The following is a 26,126-nucleotide window of genomic DNA, read 5'->3' on the forward strand; positions in this document are numbered from 1 at the left end:
CAGGTGTATAGTCAGTTCATATTAACAGAAATGTATAACTTTCTTGTAATAAGAACTTGTAAGCCGAGTAGACATGCATGAATGATAAAATGACTTGATTATTGTACGATGACAAATATGTTGAAAACATTGGAAGCGTTAATGAATATGCACAATCATGTTAACTTAATGTTATTGCAAAATACTACTTCTTCAACCTATAGGTCAAGAGGTGATGAGGATCAGGAAAAAGTTACAGCTTCTTCTTCTTCTTCTTCTGACCAATGAAAAGCAGAAGACAATATAGCTTTTTTAAGAAATTTAATGTTAAAAGATAGTTACTATATGGAAGCTGATTTTTGGGGCTATATCACAGAACAAATTTATTAAGTTTGCCTACTATGCTAAAAAAAAAAAACTATAACAAACAGATTTTGAATTATCAAACTGAAAATACTCCAGAACAAGATTATCATTTATTTCCAATCTAAGTTTACAATTTGATTCAATAACTGTAATCAATATTTTTTATCACTTGTGCAGTCATCTTCCAGCATTTGCCTACTGATAATTTCATAAAAATAATGATTATTAGTAGTATATTTCCATATTTCATTATCAGATTCTGAAAATATAAAAGATTGAAGAATGTCAAAATATAAAAAAGGGGGCATTAAACACAACAAAATACTAAATGCACACACAAATAAAAACTATACTGTTGTAGATGGGTGACCCACATAAAATAGTGTCATGCATTTTATAACATTATTTATTTTCAACAGCTTCGGAGTTAAAGATTGTTAATGAAGACAAGAGAGCATAGCAATAATAAATACAGAAACTGTAAATCTAAGGAAGTGTACCCACAAAACGACAATTTTTTTTGCAAAATCACTATCGTATAAGTATACTGCTCTAATTATCAATAAAACTAAGGAAAAAAACAGTGCAAATAAGAAAAAAACAAAAGATGAGTTCACAACTTGTGAAGAGTGCAAAAAAGGTCACTAGTTACTAGAGAACGGGTGAGAAGTAACAAGGCTGCTAAAGAATTAAGGAAGAATATCATTAACCTTACCAAGAATGATGAAAAGTTCAATTACGATGTTAACAATTATGATTAGAATAAAAGTTGTCATATCAATGGAACTGCACCTGTGGGCACATACCAATCCTAATACATGGCTTAGAAAGTTCCTGAATGCAGTCATTTGGATCTTACATTGTTATATTACAATTACTGAAACAGTTTTCCAATGCTCTTGCTTTTAGTAATGAAAAATACTCCATAGGGTGTCGTAGCAATAGAAATATCTGATAAAAATTAATAACATTCAAGGCAGTCTGTAATGTATAACAGTAGTTTGTCCAAGATACGTGACACTAATCCTAGTATAAAAGTAATAAAAAACTATTTACAAAGATGTTAAAAAATAAAAATGTTGCGATAGACAGTAACTTGTTTTACATTAACTGAACTATTACTATATGTTTAACACATATAAAGTACAGTAAAAATAAATAATACTAATGATAATAATAAGTTAATACAAAGCTCATTTATTTATTAAAAAAGTACAGTATTTACCACATTTAAAAAAATACACAACATAAGCTAGCTACCCCAAATTACTACAGACTGTACTACAATTTAAGTACTCAAATAAATAAACTTGTGTAAATTGATGAATCACTATTGGTATAAATTAGTTTTAAAAAACTGACATTCTATTTAACTGTTTCCATCCACTATAATGTATAGCACTATTTAACATGTAAGTCATACATCCACTTTGACTATCTTCAATAAAAATCAAATTGCTTAAAAACAATAAACCACAATAATTTCATTTAATGACTAATTAAGGAACTTTCAGATTTAAAAGGATTCTCTCAGTAAGAAAAAAATCAGATCTTAGCTGTTTAATTTGTTTTTAAAATTATTCATTAACATTACATAATTAATTGGCAACTACTAATTTAAAAACTATGAGATTAACACAGGTAAAAATGTATCTGTTACAAATAGCAAATGTGACCGAACATGAGTAGAAAACCAAAAAAATATACATGAAGGACTCATTTAGAATAAATGGGAACATTATTTAAATTGAGGACCCAACTGTTAAATAATCTTTCATAGCCATAAGGACTCACATTACGTAAAAAAAAGCTCATCTATTACAAAACAAATTAAAAATAATCTAACTTTTGTATTAAAAAAAAAAAGGGAGAAGAGAGGATGAATATATACTTAAAGTGCAATGTTTTCTAAATGTTAAGTCATATCTGTTGATTAAATATTAATAACTTCATGCAACTAACTAATCATCAGTGGTTTGTGATGTGTACCGGTGCTATTTTATTATATACGGGGGGGAAAAAACTTTGAGATACCTTAATACACTTTACTATAAACTGATACAGGAATAGATCTTCAATACAATTTACCAACAGCAGTGACCAGAAGTAAATTACATACCATCATATAGAACTATATAATAAAGCAGATTAGCAATTAGTATGTGATGCAGCGGGACAGGAAATTTGTAAGTGTGAAAAACTGTCACCTGTACAGTTCAAATAGATTCTATACAACATTAACATTAATTAGATACAACAGTCGTCAAAGAAGTAAATTATTTATGTTAAGTGATATTATGTACGAATGTGATATTAGTCATAGGCATTCTCAATAAGCTTACAATTGACATAGAAGAGTTGGCCTCGGCAGGACTCTGCCCACTTTCACCGAGTGACATAGCTATCGCCTGATACAGCTGGTCCTCTTCAGTTTCCATTGATGGCTGCTGAAAACACGAAATTCGAAAAACTCAAAAATGATTTTTAAAATTACAAACTGTAATTTTAAAAATGCTCATGTATTTTTCTTCCTAAATTTGAAGCATCCATAGGTAGCAACTTTCTGACCATAAAATTATATCGAAAATTTCAGTAAAGTATAATTGTTTTTTTTCTATTATTTTTAAGTATACAAAAAAAAAACCACATAAGATTACCATGAACTGGAAACAGCTCTCAAAATATTTACTTAAAATTTTAACATGTTTAACAAAATTTGAAGTCATACAGAGCTTCCACAAAACCTCACAAAAGCTTGAATGCCCCATGTATAAAAAAAAAAGCTTGCACAGCTGAGAAATGCATACAAGTGCAAGCATACACACAAACACAAAACCAAATTGTTAACAGAATAAAAACGAGTACAATGTAATGTAACTTTTTCTGAGAGAAAAAACATACTACTAATTGTCTGGCAACTTCAACATATTTCTGATTAGCAATTCACAATTCCATTCATCTATTTTTTGAAACCACTATTTATTAACATTAAAAAAAAAATATTTTTACAATTAAATTTACTTCCAATAGTAAATATTCCAGAGAATTTGAAAAAAATTTTTTTTTTTTTCAATTCACATCTGCAAATACAAAGTAAATTAAGTATTTTACTTTAAAAGAAAGATATTACACAAAAAAACTCATTAAGATAACATAAACAAGCAATAAATAACATCAAGTAAAGAAAAACCATGCTAAAATAATACAATCACAGCGAAAGTTACGTTAACACATTCAATGTAAAATGGTAATTACGTTTTTGTACATATAAAAATCTGTTACTTTGTATCAGACCATGGCTAATAGGAACAATTCCAGAACTTTATCTGTACTTTCATCAGTAACAGATGGAGTTTTGAAACTGCAAATATTTTTAGGGTTTCTTAGAGTAGTACAATCAGTACAACTTTTTCTAACAGTTCCACACAGAACAATATGCCCCAAACCTTTCACTGTGTGAAAACTGTTTACGTGTTGTGTAGTTGTTCAGTGTGTTGGAATGGCACCGACGATTAGCACAGCCTTCCAATGCGAACACTTAAGATTCATGGCCTGGACAAACCATTATATTTTAACACTAACAGCTCTCCCAATGTCCTTAGCCGCTGTGCTGTTGTCAGGTTCTAATTACACACATCTAATATGCAGTAATTCGTAGATGTAACAAGTTATTGATAATGCATTACATGAACAAGGAATGCAAACTGCCTACAGGACCCAAATCAAGAAAACTTCATCAGATATCTGGAGACATACAAAATCGCACAAATTAGGTAAAAATCTAATTTTTTAGTTCAAAAAACTTGAGCCTGTTGTGCGTTAAACTAAGTAATTATCTTGTAGCAAGAAAAACGATTATTGAATTACTTAAGGTAGTTCACCCATAAATAATTTGCCTTTATGGAAAATCAGAACTGCACCCCACAGTGAAAGTGTTTAATTCCTCCAAATCTTTACTTCAATTTCTTCATTAAATACTAAATGCTTTTATCAATAATACAAAAAAAATACCTAGATAACGTGGGAAAAATAGTTACAAGAAAAATTTGGATAGTAAGAGACTAACAGACAAAAAAAAATTAATAAATAACAGATATCATTCATGTTACACAGCTTGCAAAAACAATGTAAACTAAAATCCTAGTATTAAATTAATCACTAATAATAAAAAAAGGAAGAAAAATGAACAGTGCAGAAAATATAATAACAGGTTTATACGTTATCTTACTTATTACTAATGTACTTAAATTACAGATTACTGGTTTTTCAAGCATTTAAACAACAAATAATAGAAGCATATCACAAATAATTTTAGCAGAAAAGTGCTGTACAAACTGAATAAAAGTTTTACTAATTAATTTGGGGTGGGGATCAAACCTTAGTAACCCACCACCAGGTAATTTTAAGTAAAGAGAAAATATTTTAAAATAGCTTCTTTAAAAATAAATATATGTGCATGACAATCAGCAATAAGATAAAATTCAGGCGATTACTAAAAGAAAGAAAAAATGTAAGTCCTGTTCCTAGGAACATTCTCACTAGGTTATTAATAATGCTTAGACTTAAAGAATCTGAACAAATTGATAGGCTGTGTCCTATGATTAAATTACAAAATTTGAAGAATAAGAAAAATTATGGTTGTGAACTCTAAAAAAATTCAATGATTATAAATATTAAATTACTTTTAAGAATTAAAAAGTTAAAAATCGATTACATCTATAAGAAAGAATTGCTGGTAACTGAAGTATTCATCAGTAAGGAAGAATGATAAAAATAATAGTAGAAAAATTAAATTTAAAAAAACAATAAATAAAAAAATTAATAACAGTATACAATTCTAATAAACAAAAATCATAAAACAAAAGGTGTAACTCTCTCCCTTAAAACTACTCATTGGTAAGAAAATTAGAAAGTAAAAAATCCAGAGAAAGAAGTCTTTCAAAGTAAACAAAATGGAGATCTTGGACTTTAAAAAAAAACAGTAAAGACCTTGACCTTAAATCCTGATGTACATATTATTAAAAAAATAAACCCACCCATGATCCATTTTTATTAAACTGATTAATATTCAAACAGAAGATAAAATAATTTATTATTAAAATCTCACAGCAAACCCTTACTGAACTACTGCCACGAACTACGTTACAAATACTACTTTAAACACTCATTAGCATTGATAACACTTTTTGTTTGAATGATGAGGTTAGGTTCTTGTTTATTGCTCTTAAGTTAAACTAAGTAAAATCAAACAATGGTTAAATTTTTCTATAATATTTTTAGTTTTTTAGAGACTTCACTACATTTTTGACAAAGCATTGACATTTGACATTCATTCATCATGTCTGTTATAACATTTCATTGTTCTTTATTTAACTACACACTGTTTTTCTTATATTTTTGTAAATCAAGTACTATCATCAGAGCAGAAAGTGTTAGCACTGTATGATTTCATCAGATAAGAAACTTAAGAGGTACTAGAAGGATTGGATTAAGGTGAGTTTAAGAAAACGGCAATCAATTTTTTGGATTTTATGAAACAATGATTAAAATAGGAAAAGCCTATACCAGTCAAGAACCTATGACTTCTTCACATTCCTTTGTATATACTAAAGAAATCTAATTTTGAGATTTTGACTGTTGTTAATCCAACAGATAAATTTAAGAAGGGGTCCTTCATTAGTGGTCCAATAATAAAAGAGAAGGCAAAATACTTCAATCACACACACTCAATGGAGGTAACAGTTTCACTGATTTCCATGGAAGATGCTCATGGGAGTTCAAATGACAGTAATTTGGCATATACTTAAAATACATAAACTAAAATTTTGTTGTCATTAACATTTGTTTGTTTTTACAAGGCACATTTATAAAATAAAGGCCGTTCGGTCATTAAAAAAATTAACTTGTGAGAAAAGGTTTTTACTTACAGTTTTAGTTTATTACATATCTACTTCACATAATCACATAATTTTCCACATAATCACCATTCAGTTCTAAGCATAATTTTTCATAATGCTGCACCAGTTTCTTTAACCCCTCTGAATAGAAGTTTACCGCCTGGGAATTGAACCAGTTGACAATGAGAGTTTTGAATTTTTTGTCGTTTTCAAACCATTGTCCAATAAGACACTTTTTCATATGCAAAAAGAGGAAGTAATCGCTAGAGGCAAGGTCGGGACTATATGGAGGGTGGTCAAAAAGTTCCCAACGAAAATCTCAAATCTTCTTCTTGGTTAAGGCAGCAGTGTGGGGACACGTATAGTCGTGAAGGAGGATCACGCCAGACGACAGTTTCCAGCGTCTGGATTTTGGATCGCACGTCTCAGTTTGGTGAGCGTTTTGCAGAACACATCAGCTGTAATTGTTGATCCAAGTTCAACGAAATCAACCAAAACGACACCCTTTCATTCCAAAAAACAGTAGCCAACATTTTTCAACCCAAGTACAGAGACTGCTTAAAATTTTTCAGTTTTGGGGAACTTGAATGACTCCACTGAATTGACAGTTGTTTTGAATATGCATTGATGTAGGAATCCACTTCTCATCGCCCATAACAATGTGGGAAAACAAATCATCTCCATTTTGTCAATAGAGGTCCAAAAACAATCATCCGCTGCACATTCTTTGCTCTTTGTGTCGGTCAGAGAGCATTTTCAGTACCCACCCTGCACACAATTTGTGATGTCTGAGCTTTTCTGTGACAATCATGTAGAGGTGCGTCCAACATGCAAAAATTCATCAACCAAAGCACTAATTGACAATCACCGATCACATCAAAGTTTTCAGTTCACTTGTTAAAGATTTCATCGGTCTGAATACCAGGCCTGCCACTCCGCTTTTCATCATACACATTTGTGCAGCCATTTTTAAAGTCTCAACACCATTGTTTAACCTTTCCTTCACTTATTACTTACTGTAGGTCCATACACTAGAATTCAGCAGCTGAAGATCCTTTTCCACACAAAAATCAGATCACAGCACACACTTCACAACTGGCGGGAGAAACGATTGTCATGGACACTGCGATCTGCATTCACCGGCAGGCAAAACAAATACTGAATCAAAACAACTGCATGGTTTCGTAAATAGGCAATAGATGGCCCTGCATGCGCGAAACTGTATTCAGACCCGCTAACATTTAAATTTAAAAGCCGATGGCCCTTACTTTATGAATACACCTAGTAATTCAGTATATTTTACAACTCAATTAAAATGCTGCATATCTATTAGACAATGTATAAAACTTAAATTTTACAGTATTAAAAATAAACTTAAAATAAAATAAATAGATTTAAATAAATCAAATATAATTGTAAAACAGAAACATCTGTACTTTAGTCCATCCCATTAATTACTAATCTTCTAAAGATTTATTTTACAAAATCAAAAATAATTACAGAATTCAATTCCTGATAACTTTTTTTTATTATTGTGTATATAGCTAGCTAGTTTTTATTTTGTGCATTATAGTTATTAAACAAGACAGAAATGTGGTTTTAAAAAATTAATCTTCTGTTAAAAAATAATCTTTTTAATGCAATTTAAGTTTATAATTAATTTTTACCAATATTTTTAGAAATCTATTATTTCATGAACTGGATATTACTGCTTAAAACAGTGAGCAAAATATAAATTTTTTTTTTGCACAAATGATAATATTTGGTGTTTAATGAGCAAACTGATTTGTTTGTTTTAAGTGTGCAGGGAAAACAGTTACTGGGCATCTGGCAAGAAATGGATTACATGGATCTACATGAACTACTCCTAAGAAAGTAGGTAAAAAAGGGATCATATGGATGTGTATAGTTCCTTTTTTTGATTACTATCAATATAAAATTTTTTAAATAGTTTTCCCCATTTATTATAACTTATTATCAAATCTAAAATGCTGTAATTAATTTTTTTTTTTAATAATCATTAACAATCTTTACAAATCATTACTCAGAATTACACTTATCACGCATGATGAGATGATCGGCTGAAAAACATGTAAAATGGCCTTTAGAATATTGTTTTACATTGATATGTGCTTTTCTTTGTATTTGGAAAACTAAACCTTTTACTATTAAATTGCTATAGATATTAGTTCTGTGCAAACGATACAAATGAAGATCATGATAAATATGGAGTTGTCATGGGTGTTGAAAGAGGTTTAACTAATTAAATTAAAATATTAGATATTCTGAGATATTTATGTATTTTAGAAATGATCAATGTTCAGTTGTTTTTTTATTCTTTTTAACTGATCTTTCTCTTTTTGGTTCAAAAAAGTTGACAACTTCTTAAAAAAATAAACTAAAAACTGATTATACAAAAATATTTTAAGACACTAGAATTTTACTAATGTCTACAAATTTCTATCAAATGACATATAATCAAGATTTCATTTAAACCATGGCAAAATTTTTGGTTTCCAGAAAATGTAACGCATAGAATCTTATATAAAAAATCAGGATTCTTCTTACTGAAACCCAGTAAATTATAAGCAAATTTCATTCATTTTCATTTTAACTGAATTGCTATTAAGTTAGAGCTCTATGAAAAATTTCAACAAGATTAAGGAGATTTTAGAAATTATTGTTTAAAAAGCCAGATGGACCAAGTAATCAATTTCAGTTAAGAGCAGACTTGCTCTTCAACATAGAATGAAAGTCAAGCAAGCACATAAACGTAATACCTAACTTACATAAAGATAGGTAAGAGCAATATCGTAGAAAATTTAAGGCTGTAAAGTAAGGACAAGTGTCAACAGTTTAAGTTAAATTCTATAAACTAATTCTTATAGATCAGAATTTACAGAACATTGAGGGCAGTTTTAACTGCAAACTGTTGGCATTCATTAATGACTATAACAGTTTCCCTTAAAATATGAACATAAAAGATTGGATTTTTGAAAAAACGTTTTTTAGTTGAAAGATTATTGTGAAGAAGTCCTTACACCATATTAATTATCCACATTCTGTCATTTTTAAATCGTTGTTTTGTAATGTGAATTTATGTTAGCCAGCAAACAAATTACAAGATGTCACAGAGATTCCCACCTAAAGTAACAAGTCAAGTCCCAATTTGTTTCAATGTTACATTTGAGAAGTTTTTGCACAAGTTGAATATTAATTACTTCAAAGAAGGTTAACTTATAAACAAAAATGGCATTTAATCTATTTCTTAAGCCCCTAAAGGTTTTGCATTCCTTTTATATAAAAAATAAAACACAAAATATAAATAAGCAAAATAAAATATATAGGAAAAATAGTAACCTCAAATGGTTCAGATAAGGAGTATGAAAGCAGAAAAATAGTTTTAGAGAGACTGAAATCTTTATCTAAAAATATGACAAGAAAATTTATCCATAAATGCAAAACTGAGAAACTATAATACAGCATTGAAACCAATGCTCCAATAATCCTCTATGGGACAGAAACCCTCCAATATAACAAATCTAGAATCACTTTTAAAAAGTAACAAGAAAATTTTAACAATGATCCTCGGCCAAAGAAAAAAGAAAGACTGATAAAAATGAAGTCAAATAAAGAAATTACAAAATTAAAGAGAAAAATAAGAAAAAAGATAACGTTTTTGAAGAAGAAACCACAATCCAAACGAGGAGATTAAATTTTGTGGGACATAAATGGATTCAGAGAGACTGAACAACTTTTTGATAAATTTTGGAAATATAAAACTCCGCCATACATAAAATAAATTAAAAAAATCTAAATAAAACACTGTAAAGATGGCAAAAAATTTAGAGAAAAAAATCAGAAACAGAGGCTCTTGTAAATGCCGGGAAAAAAGAGCCCATGTGTTAGAAGAACGAAAAACAAATCATAATAAAAGAATTCTGGAAGAGAAAGAGGGAAATCAGAACAGAAGAGATTAAAATGATATTTGTATGGTCCTCTGCAGGTCTGGTAAAAAAAATCTTTACACATGTTGAACAGCAACATTTAATTAAAAAAAAAAAAATTGGACATACACAGTATAACATGAATGTCCACAAGTCTATCACGAAGAAATTTTTCATCAATCAAAGGTGACAGGAGACAATTTCAACTCTCCATTAGTAGTGATTCATAGAAACAAATGGTTGTGGCTCCTTTAATATCATAGTTGACGTTGAAAATTCACCTTCCAAGCCATGCCAGCCATCAAGAGTAGGAGAGAAGTATCCTACCATCACCTGTCATCTGCTCACTGTCCAAGTTATCTAGTGGGCTCCTTGGCACGTTCTCTTTCAATCCTTGATGTAACAATACTTAAGTTGACTTTATATGTTCCTTGTTTCATATTTAGTATTTAACATAGTGGTAAAATTATGTTGGCGTTATCAGAAAAGTGTCAATTTTTCTTAACATTACTGCTGTGCAAAAATGTAGTACCTTTTTTCTACGTTTTAAATTAATATTATCTACCTGTATATTTCTTTTGCACTTTAGTACCCATTAAAATTAGTAGTAAACCTAAAATATTGAAGACATCACTTTCATGAAGAATGAGAACTTGATTATTTTTTTATAGTGATGAAAAATAAATGTTGTTGCTTACTTTACACTTACATTTTTTTAACTTTACATAACAAATATCAAACAGGTTATCCACAAAATAGTGACTTGAGAAAAAAGAAAATTAGGGATCTGAAGGTTCAATAAAATGTTTTTATAAAAAGGGCATGTGAAAATCACTGGAAGTGATTATTGCATCATTCAAAGTAAGTTATACGTTCAAATAAGTTCAAGAAATATGTAGACTGGCTGAATTGCTCGGGTCCAGTTGGTTCCAGTCAAATCCGCTTGGCATCACCATGTTCGTACAGATCAGCTGATTATAACACAGTTTTTTGATTGCAAATATCATTATTGGCTACTTAGCTAGGCGGTTTTTTGTGAAGTGTGTTTATTTTTTATTCGGCGGATTTTAGAATAAGTGACTTGAACGAACAAAGAGTTGCTGTGAAATTTTGTATTAAACTCGAAAAATCTGTGATTAAATCTTCTGATATGCTCAAGATGGCTTACGGTGACGTTGCTATGAAGCATGCAACATGTTTTAAGTGGCATGGACATTTTAAAAAATCTCGCCAGGTTCGTTCCAATGTGAAGGTGATTTTGACAGTTTTTTTTTTTATGCTCAGGGCCAAGTCCACCACGAGTACCTCCCCCAAGGCTCCACAGTGAACCAGACTTACTACATTGAAGTTCTCAAATCTCTGCGGGACGCTATCCGGCAGAAAAGGCCAGAAATGTGGAGGAGTGGTGACTGGTTTTCATCACGACAATGCTCCAGCCAATTCAGCCCTCAGAACTCGTGAGTTTTTGGCCAAACACCTGATCACTGTTCTTCCCCACCCACCCTACTCACCTGACCTCACTCTTGTGACTTCTATTTGTTCTCCAAACTCAAAAGACCTTTGAAAGGAAGAAGATTTGAGACGATTCCCAAGATTGAGGCAAATGCAACGAAGGAACTGTACATCACAAAAGAAACGTTCCAGCACTCTTTCCAAAAGTGGAAACACCGTTGGGATAAGTGTGTGCGTCGGGGACAATAGTATTTTGAAGAGGACCCAGACAAGTAACTTCTAAATAAAGTACATTTTCTTTTATGACATTAGTCTACGTATTTTTTGAAGACTTCGTATTTTAGCAAAAAATTTTTTTAACCAATTTGCAATGGGGAATTTAAAAAAGAAACTTTTTTGGAAATGACAGATTCATTTTTTAAGGATTTTAAGATTAAGATTGAAATTATTAATACAATTAAAGATCTGCAATTGTCTTATTATTATTATTGTCTACATAGAAGTGTAGGATATATTCAACTCTTTTAAAAATTTTCTCACAAATTTGAAACTATCACTCTTTAAATTAGTTTCAATAACAGAAGGACCAGGAGCAATGTTGGGCTGCATAAATGGATTTATAGCTCATTGCCAAAATGATAAATTCCCGGTTTTTTGAGTTATGACTGTATAATTCACTAAAAAATGTTAGTCAGCAAAAGATTAAATACAAAAGAAATAATGGGCATAGTGTTAAAAATTGTTAATTCTGTTTAAGGAATCTCCCTCCAATAGAGTCTCTGCTGATTGCAACTTGATGAAAGACGGCCAGAATTATTATTACACACCAATGTAAGACGGCTAAGATAAAGTAAATTTCTACAACAATTTTCTGATTTATTAGAGATAAAAAATTTTCTCGAAGAGCAAAGATCAAATTTAAATGATGAAGCTTAGCTTGGTAATTTAGCATTTCTTACAATTATATCAAAATTAGGTGATTTAAATTTAGAAATTATGAAACTTAGCTTGGTGATTTAGCATTTCTTACAAATATTACATTGAAATTAAGTGATTTAAATTTTGAATTGCAAGGAAAGAACAAGAAAATAGTTGAAATGATTAGTAGCATTAACGCATACACAAAACAAAATTTGTTATGCTAATAGAAAATCTTCAACAAAATAATTTTAATCACTTTATAAATATGTCCGATCACCTACAAAATTTTAATAACAACATTTAAAAATACATGGCAGAAATTAAAAGGCTGATTAAAGACTGAGGTCAGATTTCATGATTTTGAAAACGTTACAAGTTATTGTGCAGTATGTGTATTTTCCTTTTAAAAAGGATTTAAATATTAAGCACACTGCCGCAAGGATTTACGATAATTTAATATTGAAAAAAAAATAATAAACACAATACGAAATGAAATTATAATTTTACAAACTGATCTAACCTAACAAGCCAAAGAGAACTTGAGAAAGATTTTTGGAAATACAATAATCAAAAAAAGTATAGTAATAACAACAAATATAGCAAATATATCCACTCTTGTTTTGGCTCTATATATTTAGGTGAATCAGCTGTATCACCTAAATTCATGTTCATGAAAACATTTAAAGTTTATGAAACTTTAGAGTTTAAAGTTCATGAAAACTAAACATTGTTCCCTACTTACAGATTCCCAAACTGAAGATTTATTATCAATATCTTTGTCTGGATACACAATAAATTATTAACGCTTTGTTGAATACATGCAGCTGCTAATTCCTATTAATGATAAGGGATAAAATTTAATTTATATTTTTTCTGTAACTACTTTTCAATTAATAAATATTAATAAAACATTATGTTGGTTTAATACCCCCTTCCCCACTGCCAGTTGTTAGTGCACAAGATACAAGTTTGAATGTGTTAATGTCAAGATTTTAGTAGGTAGATCGCACATTTTAAAAGACGAAAAATGTCGATCATATAGATACATAAGTTGGCCACCCCTGCAGTATAGTACAAAGAAAATTTAATAATAAACAGAAATATATGTAGTGACTGAAAATGCTTCTAATATAAAGGACATTGATAAATTAATTAATAAATGTTAATTTAAATAAAATAATAAAATGAATAAATTTACATCATTAAAGACATAAAATAATTTACATACCCCTTAAAAATACCTTTTTTTTAATTTAACTGTTAGATTATAATTGCCTTTACAAATAGAAAAAAATAAAATTAATAACAAATCTATAAAATTTATAGCAAACTAATCATTTAAAAAATAGAATGTGGAGGGCAAAAATTATAAAAATACTCTATATATAAGAAAAACAAACAGAAATCTAATCATGCTAATTACATTAGGGATAATAAACAAGCATTTTTAAGAGTATAAAACATAAATATAAACAGCCCTACAGCCTTTTTATTATATACATAATAAAAAGCTACAGCAATGAAAATATAATTAATGAATACATAAAATTTAAACATGATTAGATTAGAAAATCATTTATTTTAAAAATTATTCAAAATTTGATTAAAATTATATATTCAAACTACATATCAAATAGCTTTATTTTCTGCTAGATTTTATTAGCAGCTGAATCGTTTACTTTATATTAGTGACCAAATTATTTTTAAAATCTCTCCAATTTCTTCTTTATTTAATATATTAACAATACTATTTGTTTTTTATCTTATTTTCTCAAAAACATTTTGATGAAGCAGATCTCTGCCAAAATACATAAAGGAAAAATAAAGCAGTAAATGGAAAAATTAATTTTTATAAATAATAAAAAATACAGTACATTAACCAAGCTTAAAACACAATGAGACCATCAGTAAAATTCTAATCAGGCCAGAAGTAAAGGTTTGGACAAACAAATTTTAATTTTTATACAGTAACAAGAGTCTGTCATAAGCAAGATTAAAAATCACATGCTTGGAGAACTTGTAGGTTCCACAGCAGCTGAAACCTCAGGCAATAGCATACTGCAAACTGTAGATTGTAAAATAACGATAATTAAGTATACCAAAGACCAAAGCCACATCAAATAATAAATCAGTTCCTGTATATCACTGAACTTAAACAATGTCTAGTGGAGTTTCACTATATACTGTTAGAATCTATTAACAGTTATTTCCATCAACAAGCATTTTATGATAATAATTTATCTACTCAAAAGTAGATTTAATTTGACAACATTTAAGAGGACAAGTAAGAACTCAGAATTCTATGAAACTCTTGAGAATGCACTCTTGAGAAATGCTTAGTTATCGAGAGGCCAAAAGAAAAATTTGGACTACTTACACAGGTAGTCCAGTAACTATAAACTGTACCTGAGAGGAGTCCAGTAACTGTAACTTTATCTTTATGCAGTTTCTAACTTTTATGCAGTCCAGCTTTAATGTAATTTATTTTATACAAAGAACCAATTTTCATGACTAAAGATTAATTTCATTTTTCAGGACTTTAGTGAATCTGTACACCTTTTTTTTTAAGGTTACTGCATGTACCAAGCAAATCCTGCCAAATGATGCAGTGACTATTGAAACAAATTGTGGTTAAATACAAATATTTAATGTAAATCTGTAATGGTAACACAAAAATTACTCAAGAACATCATCTAAGAAGACAAACAAGCACGCAAAGTATGTAAACAATAACAAATTCAAAATTCATAACCCGCTAAAAAAAATTGATTGATATCACATAGATTAAAAAAAAGAATCTTAAAAAAGAGAAATAAAATGCTACATACGTAAGAGAAAACGTACCCTGTAACAAAAATACTTATATTGATTTAAATTTCACCCATTAAAGAAGGAACATTTGAGAAACAAGGAAAACAGGAAAGAGAGGAATGCAAAAGGAGAGTGAAAATACTTAAGGAATTTAATAACACAGATAACAATCAAGGTGTTAAAACGTAATTTTAAAAAAGTTAGAACTTAATCATACCAAAAAAGCAAAAAATAAACCCAAGAAAGTGACAGTCATAAAAAGCAATAGAGCATATAAAAAATAAAGCCTAGCCTGAACTACAAAAAACATGACTATTATATTCTGACTACCAATAAAGGCAACCAACTACCTGAGTTGATGTGCGTGAAGAACTGTGGGGAAAGAAGTTATTGAGCAGATAGTCTGTTGCATGTTCCATTGTAGAAGTAAGTATGAGAGCCTCATAACAATGTTCTCTGGAAAATCCCATATCCATTAATTGTTGTAATTCCGTAAGATTAACTTCAGGTCTTTCACGTCTCCTTGCTTCAGTACCTTCCCGTCCATTAGACTCTTCCTCTTTCAACCTTCGTTCCTAAGACCAGTAAAAATTTGTACACATGTAACCATGTCTTGCATATGCACAAAAACCAGATGAATAATTTAAAAAAGCTACAAATTTTAAAAAGCTCTACATAAATTTTATCTTTAACATAGAAAAAAAAAACGAATTTTAGGCTTCTAATAATAGTTAAAAGTATCTGACCTCTTGCAGCTAAATTCTAAAGTTCTTTAACTTGGGAAGCACTGGTATAATATAACAGTACTTGTATTCAATTGTACTGAACTAAATAAAGCAGAACAAATAGATCAATTAATATAAAATTAAAACTACCTAAATAAAAAAAAATAGTAGGGTATGTTTTAAAATTAATTTAGTTTTTAGTTTTATTTTTAGTTTTTAGAGCTTCTAAACCTTTTTATACACTTGTTCTGAGCATGCCACACCAATAAAATATGACAAAACTCTGTTGTAACATTTTCTCTGCAAATTAAAAAAATAATAATTAGGGAAGCGCTAAGTGAGAATTGTAAAAATCTGTGTTTTCTAGCTTTATAAACAGGATCTAATTTTACAATATTTCACACTTTCCTAATCTTCTACATTATATAGAATGAAAACAGAATATACCAAATTACATTTATTTGAACCATTATTGTTTTCACAACCCAGAAGTTTATGTTACTTCCACTACTCAAAACAAACATGAAAATTAAATTACTTCAAAAAATTTTAATTGATATGAGCAATTATTTTTATCATTATTTTTTAAAATTTAAAGTAGTATCATACAAGTCAATATTAATATTAATATTACATAATATATTATATTTATATAATTAAAAGCTTTTATTTAACTCGCTTTAGGAATAATCAAATCTTGCAACTGCTATATCTTTTGATCTATCATATGAAAATCAATGAAATTTGGTACACGTATGTAACTTCGTATGTGTAAAAATAAATATTTTTACTTTTTTTAGTCTTAAAAAAAATTACAAAAATATATTTGATTACATATAAAAAAATATTTTTTTTTAAAAAAGCTTTTATTTAACTAATATTAATATTAACATTAATAAAAAAAGGAACAAATTAGAAAAACCCTCTAAAAAGTAAAAAATAAGAATTAAATCAAATTGAGAATTTTAAACAAAAAAATATAATATATTAACAAATACAAAAATGCACCGAAAAGTAAAAAATAAATTATATAAATATCTAATAAATAACCAATAAATAAATGTTAATTATTAAATTTTATAATTAAAAGTAATGAAAATATTTAGTTAAATAAAAGTGTGGCGCAGTTTTGCCAAAGACGATTACACATTTACCTAACTGACCAACAAACATTAAATAAAAATAAACAAAAAAGATGAATAAAGAATCATCACGATTATTATACATGCAGCATTCACCTTCACCAAAACTCATGCTGTATACCAAGAATTACTGCCAGTGCTGATGTCGAACAACTTTACTGTAATTTATACATTTTCAAGTTTAAATAAATTAAAATAATTTAGTTTTAATGAAATTGTAAAAATAAAATTTCATTAAAGTAAGTAAAAACCAAATTATTTAATTTCATCACTTTAAATATAGTTCATGGAAAAAAGTACGCCTTCATGATGAAAGATATTCAAATGATTTTGAATACAGAATAAAAGTAGATCCCATGACCTACAAATTGTTCCACTGAATATACAATATAATGAAGAGTGGCTGACAACACTGTTACATAATATAACATCATAGAAAATGAAAGGATGTCCAAATTAAATGTAGTTCCTAAAAGAAAAGATGTCAGCAAAATTACATTTGTCCGATTTGTTATAACTCTATAACTTATTCTGGTAATACAGCAACAGTAGAGTAAAACTACAAAAATTATATGAGGTAAATAGATCTATAATAATGATTTTTTTAAAAATAAATTACTAAATTTAATAAGCAATGTTACACCACTTACCTCGATCAACTTTTCACCACGAACAATATGCCTCATAATTGTCAATACAGTTTCTACCATTCTAGGCCCATAAGTTTTCAAAGGTCTTTTGCCCCAGAGTATCTCGATGGCTTTGAAAGCTTCCTAGAAATAGCAAAGTTCTGATTAATATTAAAACCATTACAATACATCAGTTATGTGCATGATCACATAAATCCATATCACGAAGGAAAAAACTGAATGTCTTTGAAGTTATACATTATAAACCATTTTATGAAAAGATTTAAGTTTTAAACCATTGTTGGGTAAAGTTAACAAAAAACACACAGCTAGTATTTGCCAAAAGAAATTGGACTTTATTGAAAGTGTAACAAATGAACTTATGTTATAATTATAATCTTAAAACATAACAGGAAATTATGAAATTAGCATAACTTAATAATACTTAACATATCAGCTGAATCAACAAATGAATAATGCTGTTAAATACAAAAATACATGAATAGACCTTTTTTAAAATACACAATGTAACAGAGCCTGAAAATAAGAGAACGTAAAACACCTTAATTTCAAATTAAATACTTAAGACATAAACTCAACAGAAAGTGGAACTGGAAAACAGTTGCACTACTAACATGTACTGTACTATGAAGATTAGCAATGAACAGATTTCATTAGGTTAGGAAACATTAATTACAATAATTTCAGTATAGAAGGCGTTAAATCACAATATAATCACATTAAAATAAATAATATAAATAGAATTTATTCTAATAGTAAGCTTTCTTGAAAATATTAAGTTACAAAGAAGTACAAAAACATAACTTCATATCAGGAGTATTTTTCTTTAGATTAATTTAAGAGAATATGAATTCAGTGCATGAATAGATAAGAATTAATCTCGGCGATTAACAAGTTATATTAGATTAAATGATAGAGTTGATTGCAATAAACATTTCAAGTAAAGGTAATTTGCTCTTAGTAACTGACGTTTGAACACGAACTTTTGATGAACAACACGAAATATAATAATAGTTATCAATAATAATATATGAAATATATCGCACATAAGTTTTATAATTCTGAAGTAGTGTTTAAATTAAAAGTAGATTTGATAAGAACGATAGTTTCCATTTAATAACCCATAAAATGGGCTACACATGAACGAGGATAACATAAACGTTTAATATGAATAATAATGAATAATTTGCACTTGCCTGTATCACACACAAATATTAGCAAGAGATGAACTCGTAAAAGCAAGTACCTATGAATACATATATAATCTTTGGCGTAGTCCGCACTGGTGTATCAGGAATACAGAGGTGTGATGTGGTTTAGTGGTAGAATGATGCGTAGAATCTCAGATGTGTAGTGACGAGTTTTGAGATTCTGCTTGATGAGAATATTACCACAAAGTTTGAAGGAGAGTATGGCCATAGGCGACTGCACTGGTGAGATGTTGGATCTACTCTGCCGAAAAGATGGCGTGAAAGAAAAAAGGGGGAAACCAAATCCAGGTAGTGGACAGGAGAGAGTGTGTGTAAAAAACAAGAGATGTGTGCATGTATTAGTAAGGGGACGAAAGAATAACGGGTGTATGAAAAGGGTAGTCAAAAATAATTCGATAGAAGAATGGACGCGGTCACTAAGGATGACGGAGGGAGGGTCGAACACGAGAACAAATAATAAAACAGGTAGTTTTGACAAACCCAAAAATACGAAACAAAGTGAAATTTAACATTCCTGTAACAAAACAACGGGACCCACCCTAGCTTGGAATTCGTAGAAGATAACGGAAACTTTACGCTAAAACGGCGTAAACAACCATAATAAACCTTGTTGTTTACTGCATTATTCTTGAAGAATACAATCACTTCACATTGAAACAACTGTACAGATAAGTAAAATACCAGCACTCCATTGCACACCACATGAAGCAACTGTTGTCTTTTTCCAGACAACTAAGACTCCTGCTCGTTTAAATAATAATTATTATTTTCTCCATAACCTTTTTCATGCTGCTGATTAAAAATGTGTTGTCAAAACACACAAATAAAGAAAAAGTCTAATCTTAACTGATCTCTAAAAAGTAATTTTTTTAAAAAACTCTCATACATAGAGAAACAGAGCATTGAAAATGAAAATGTTTTTTAATACTTTAACAACAAATTAAATTCTGATAAGATACAACTATGTTAAGTAAAATGGCAGTTATTTTAACTGTCATGATACAACCAATGTTTAAGTATACTCAAGCAGTAATCAGTTATATACAATGAACATAAATTATTTAACACATTTTAGGGGTTAATAAAAAATTAACAAAGCAATGTTTCGCACGTTGATTTTTTCAAACATTAGCAGAGGTACAGGAGTTAATAATGACCTTGAATGAGCACACCAGTGCAATGTAATGACAAGCGAATCGTCAGTTGAGTAATGGCTACTGTCCAGGAGAAACCAATGTCCACACCATGGTTTCATGAAAGCGGATTTTTTATTACTATTCATAGATGTTTTTCTTTAGGGTACAAACGGGATCCTCCCAATAAACTGTATTCAACCTTTTTATCAGTATTTTAAAGATAAAATGTCTCCAAGGAAGTTGTGGGAAGAGTTAGAGAAATTTTCAGAGATGCCCAGGCAAATACTCGTCATGCGAGTTTAGAACAGGAAATACTGCATTCAATTATAGTGAAGATTCTATCTAAAAATTTATGCATGTAAAATTCAGTTGTTACATGTAACTGAAGATGATGATGATAATATACCACGCCATTATAATTTATAATTTTTCCATGGACATTCTTGATAAAGTGAACAAAGATAATATGTATTTTTAAAAAGAAATCTTCTCTGACAAAGCTATCTTCAAGTTTATAGCCACATTAACAGTCATAATTGTCGGAATTGGAGTATTGAGAACCCTCATGCTATTTGACAAAAAGAATATGATAGGCTGAAAATTAATGTTTGATATGTATTGACTTCTTATGAAGTGATCAGACTATTCTTCTTTGCCAAGTTATCAGTTACTAGCACTAGTTATATACAGACATGATACAGCAGTGTGCTACACACAAATTGTACATCAACAACCCATGTTTATTTCCAACAAAATGGTGCACTACCACATTGGGGGTTACATGTTATTGACCTATCTAACCTATATGAACAATTTCATCAACATTGGATTGGCTTTGATAAACCTATTTCCTAATCACCTCAATCCCGACATTAAACCACTCAATTTCTTTCTTTGGAGTTTGTCAAAGACAGGGTGTAATGCAACAAGTCATCAACATCAATGAACTAAAAAGAATAATCGAAGGTGTAATTAATAAAATAACTCCAGATATTCTACATAATGTGTGGCATGAAACTGAATATCGTCTAGACATTTTACGCTCCACAAAAAGGTGCTCATGTGGAACTTGTCTGAAGTTAATAACTGCTGTAAACAAAATTGTTTGAAATGCCCAGTTCAACCATAAAACATGCATGTAAATACATAGCTCTGTCATATTTTTATCAACACCTAAAATGTGCTGAATAATTTATGATCACCATTAATAAGTTATTTAAAAAGTTATGGAACATTGCAATTGTACTACAATGAAAACAAAGGAAAATGAGGTGCTTTCTTATGCATCATATGCTAAAAAGGTTTTCCAAATAAATTGAAACCACGAATATTACAAAAAAAAAAAAAAAACACAATATGGTAAAGTCCTCAGTTTTTTCTATAAAGTGATGATAAGACAAGTTACTTTTGCAAAAATACTGTATTCTATTAAGCACACACTTATATCCACAGAATTATACCAGGTGTAGAAAAATAATATCAAAGTATCAATTTGTTATATCTCTTGGATAAAGTCTAGTGTTGATTTAAGGCTAACATAAAAGAGCAAACAGGGATGTTTTAGTAGCATGCATGGTCATAAATTGATTCCTTATCTTTCCAATTGACAACACCACAAGCAAAGATGGCAAGTCCTGAACAGAAAGCCTACTGTGTTTTGCAGTTTGCTAAATGTAAATCTAGAGTTGCAGTTCAATGTGTATTCTATAGAAAGTTTAATTAAAGTTCTTCTAGAGACAAAAACATCTGACAATGGCATAATCAATTTGAAACAAGTGGGAGTGTGTGTAACAGGAAGAGTACAGGACAACCAAGGTTGTCTGAGAAAATACTGAATGCGTCAGTTTTTCCTGCGTAGCCATAGTTCTAAAAATTTGTTTTTACAACTAACACATTTCTCTATAGTGTTTTTGAGGTTTGTTGGTTATGTTCACATAATTCTCGTTGTTTTTGTCAAACATTTTGATTTAATATTTTTTCTATTCCCGTAAATTATTTTTTCAGGATGTAAGTAACATTTTCTCCAAAACTGTTAAAGATAAATGGATGAAATTTTCAGGTACAACAATCATAATAGAATACAATTTAAAACCAGAAGATATTTTGATAAGTCAGACTGAATGTTTATATGGTCTATTCAATGATGAAACTTCTGAGTATCAAAAATCACAAAAAAAGTTTTATGACTACTTAAATGAATATAACAAAATTCTTTGGTCACAATCTTCAAAAAAGAATGAAAAACATAAGTGAAAATTTGAAGTAGATTAGATGAATACAAGCTGAGAAATTGTCCCTCATATTATTACAGGAAAGCATAGGGCATCCAGATCCCCTTAAGACACAGATGTCATTCCAATAGTAATGCAGCCATCACAGCTGTCACATGCTGGTTATGAATGGGACAAATTCTCCTTTAAGGAGAATTAAGGTGCTTAAGGGAGCACCTTAAGTGCTCACATGGGACAATTGTAAGGAAAAACTGTAAATTATCCTGTCATTTTATTTATGGCTATTGCAGAACATTACTGTGTAACAGTTAAAGAGATATTAAATAGCTTTAAAACCCCAATATTATTTTTTGTATTATAGATGTGCACATTCATATACATATATACACTTGCATGCATGCATACATTGTGTGTGTGCGCGCACGTGTGTATAATATATCCTACCTTATGGATTTGTAGAAGATATTTAAGAGGATCAAACATTTTCTCTACTCCTTGTTGAGTAGTCCTAGTTGGCAGCATATGCGTTGAATCAAGTATAGCTTTTGGATTAACCATTTTTTCTAACAGTATTAACCACGCATCAAGAAATTCTCCAGTACCATCAGGAAGATCTGGATGCTCAAGACCAGATTCAAGAGGTAGCACACCTCCACCAGACACAGCCCAATAGAAAGTACTGTAATAAAGAAAGAAAGAAACTAACAATCTATATTTTTAGGAGAAAATTACTTCATTATGTAATTGATTCCAGTTATGATCAATGAAAAAATTAAATTATTAAATAACTGTAACTAGATTCACAGTAACTAAAGAGTTTTGATCCACTACAAAGAAGCATCTGAAACTACTAATATTTTTAATAATTCTTTTGTTTTAATAATGATTTTATTTATTTTTTCAAGTGGACATAGAAAACTGTTTTCCTTAGCTTCTGGAATTGCAGGTTTAATAGATTACTTTTCGGTGCTTATTTTTACAAAATTTATTGCAGTGTGGAAGAAATAAATAAAATATTTATGTTAATTTTTAGGTACATCCACTATCTATCTATTTCTGAAAAGATTTTGGCATCATGGAAAATTAAATTTTTTTCAACACAATCAATTTTAAAAAGTAGTTTCAGGAAAAACATATATCAATCTTGTATACTCCTCAGAAAGTCTATACATACATTTATATAGATCACTAAAGTTATTCCTTTAAACTGATTTTCATAACTTTAAATTGTTGTAATAAAAGTCTCAAAGTCACAAAACTCATTAAACCCCTACCAAACAAGTCATAAAGTGTTCTAAAAAACATTTTTTTAATAAATGAGGAAAATTGCCTACAGCTGTAAAAAATGTGATAACTTCCCAATAAACACAATAAAATTTAATAAGCATCATTCATAAGAAATCATTTTCATAAGAAAATTCAGCTTTAAATTTTGTTAAGTCTGTAGAGCACAAGTTAATATAGTATTAGTATCGGCTGAGGATGACACTGGTTTTATAAGAGATTTGTTTCTTTTCAGTAATTAATAAATATTTGTATATTATTCAACATAGGTAGTGTGGCCAAATTTCTTATTTCAGTTTATGAAAAAAAATTACAAAATAAAAAAAAAAAATAGCAATTTTGGAATAAACTATAAAATATTTGGTTTTTTTAATAAAACATAAAAGTTTGCCATAAAAACAAAGTGTTAAATATCTCTTTTTAAGCTGAAGAAATTCTGGCCAAACCATTCTATACAGATTTAAAAGTAACTTAAAATACATCCCACTTCATAGTTTCTTTTTCAAATACTTGACCATGTTCATTTGTTCTCATAGATGCGTTGATAGCAATTGTATGGATCTTCTAAAATTGCCAAGTAGATCATTAATGAAATAAAATATTCTCATATAACCTAATTCTCTACAATGATCATACTTAATATAATAATAAGATAAAGATTTATTGAAGACCATCCAAGATTTTGAACATCAAGTACTACTATAGCAATACTTTAAAATGATTTACTTATCATAAAATAAATATTATATCATTACTTACTCAAAAAATGCTTTCTGTCCACCACACTGAACAAACTTCTGAAGCATTAAATGGTATGGGAATTTCTTTTCATCAAATAACATGGGCGATGTAAACCCAACAGAACATATCAAGTACGTAAGCCTAAGAAGAAAAAAAATTAACATTATAAAAGCGTCCTAGTTGGACAGATATATTTACAAGTACAAAACACAAAGGAAAGTTTTTATTACACAATTCATCAGTCAGGACAAGCAAGGAATGAAAATAAGCAGGGGAAAAAATTATAAAAGATAAAAATAAGCGACTGTGAACTATAATCAGTTCTGATGAAGGTGATGACCTTAACTAAAAATAAAAAGAATGGTGATTACAAGAAATAGTATCAACTAAATAAAATCTTTTCAATAACAATTTTCTTCTGTAACAAGTGATATAATACACGCATACACAATTTTTTTGGATACTTGGTAATATGATAAACTACATATCTAATGACCTCATGTTATCACACAACATTTAGAACATCACAGGAAGTAGCATTCTGGAAATTAACAAGTGTGAAGAAAGGACTTAACTCCAATAGCCAAAGCTATAACAGTTCCCAAATACCATTGCAAAATTAAGTAATACTGTGTGCAGTTTCATTACATGTCATCAATTATTAGCAACTAATAACAAAAGTAAATGACAATTTACAAACAAAAGATATATTCTACTGCAGAAACTACCAAGATCATAAAAAATCAGTCATATTTAAAAAGAAAAATTTTAATTTTAATTCTCTAAGCATTACTGGAAATTGTTTGTATATGTTTTATAACATAAAGAAAGTGCCAAAATACAGTTACCACTGTAGGGACAACTATATTTTTCTACTGCAGTTACACATCACTGTGCCACTCGCTAACTGTTACTGCTAAACGTGAAACTTTTTTCTGCTATATACTATTCATTAGTATTCATTGACATCAATGTACATTCATGTTATTATTTGAAGAAAACTGATTGAACTTTATATAAAATATACATACACAGTAGCTTGTCTTTGACTCCATTTACTTTAAATCATCAAAGTAGTAATTATTATAAAATAGCTCAATAAAAAAATATTTCATCTAAATTCTAAGAACTGCTGTAACAGATGAATTTATTTTCAAAATTAGTTTTAATGATTTTACTAAAAAATTTTATTTTCATATCATAAGAAAAAACATATACACACAAAATGCTAACTAACTTCAGAAACTAACTGAAGAATATCCAAAACCAAAATATTATTAAGTAGAGATTAATAGAACTGTTATATTTTACAGTTAAATATTCACAAATGGAAAAAATACATGCGGATATATACATGCATATCATTAACATAAAAGTTGACAACTAATAAAATTCTATTATGGAATGAATATAAACAGAAAAACTTTATATTTAACGGGTTCAAAAATCTTTAGAAATACTTGATCACAATTTGAGGGGCAATATAATACACAAAATAAAAATTTCAGTGACCTTTAAATTCAATATTCTCTACTGGCCAAAAAACTGGCATTTTGTTATACATTTATAAATATAATTGTTAAAATTCACAGAAGAATGAACAGGTAGATTTTACACATGAATTATTTAAATT

The 26,126-nt window shown here is 29.1% G+C and overlaps 1 protein-coding gene across 7 annotated transcripts in view; it reads right to left on the minus strand.

Annotated features, from left to right (window-relative positions):
• The window catches only part of HUWE1 (HECT, UBA and WWE domain containing E3 ubiquitin protein ligase 1), a 299,081-nt gene that overhangs the window by 189,877 nt on the left and 83,078 nt on the right, over positions 1 to 26,126 (minus strand). For 5 of the 7 annotated variants that reach the window (XM_075363006.1, XM_075363008.1, XM_075363007.1 and 2 more), the window contains exons 20-24: positions 24,512 to 24,634; positions 22,913 to 23,147; positions 17,891 to 18,013; positions 15,724 to 15,948; positions 2,688 to 2,792 (exon numbers count right to left, since the gene is read on the minus strand). In XM_075363006.1, coding sequence (XP_075219121.1) covers positions 2,688 to 2,792; positions 15,724 to 15,948; positions 17,891 to 18,013; positions 22,913 to 23,147; positions 24,512 to 24,634 — 811 coding nt within the window. The remainder of the gene's footprint in view (positions 1 to 2,687; positions 2,793 to 15,723; positions 15,949 to 17,890; positions 18,014 to 22,912; positions 23,148 to 24,511; positions 24,635 to 26,126) is intronic. The other 2 variants (XM_075363005.1, XM_075363009.1) reach the window with 2 other exon arrangements.

This window comes from Lycorma delicatula, chromosome 4 (genome assembly GCF_047948215.1).
Source record: "Lycorma delicatula isolate Av1 chromosome 4, ASM4794821v1, whole genome shotgun sequence".
Lineage (NCBI taxonomy): Eukaryota > Metazoa > Arthropoda > Insecta > Hemiptera > Fulgoridae > Lycorma > Lycorma delicatula.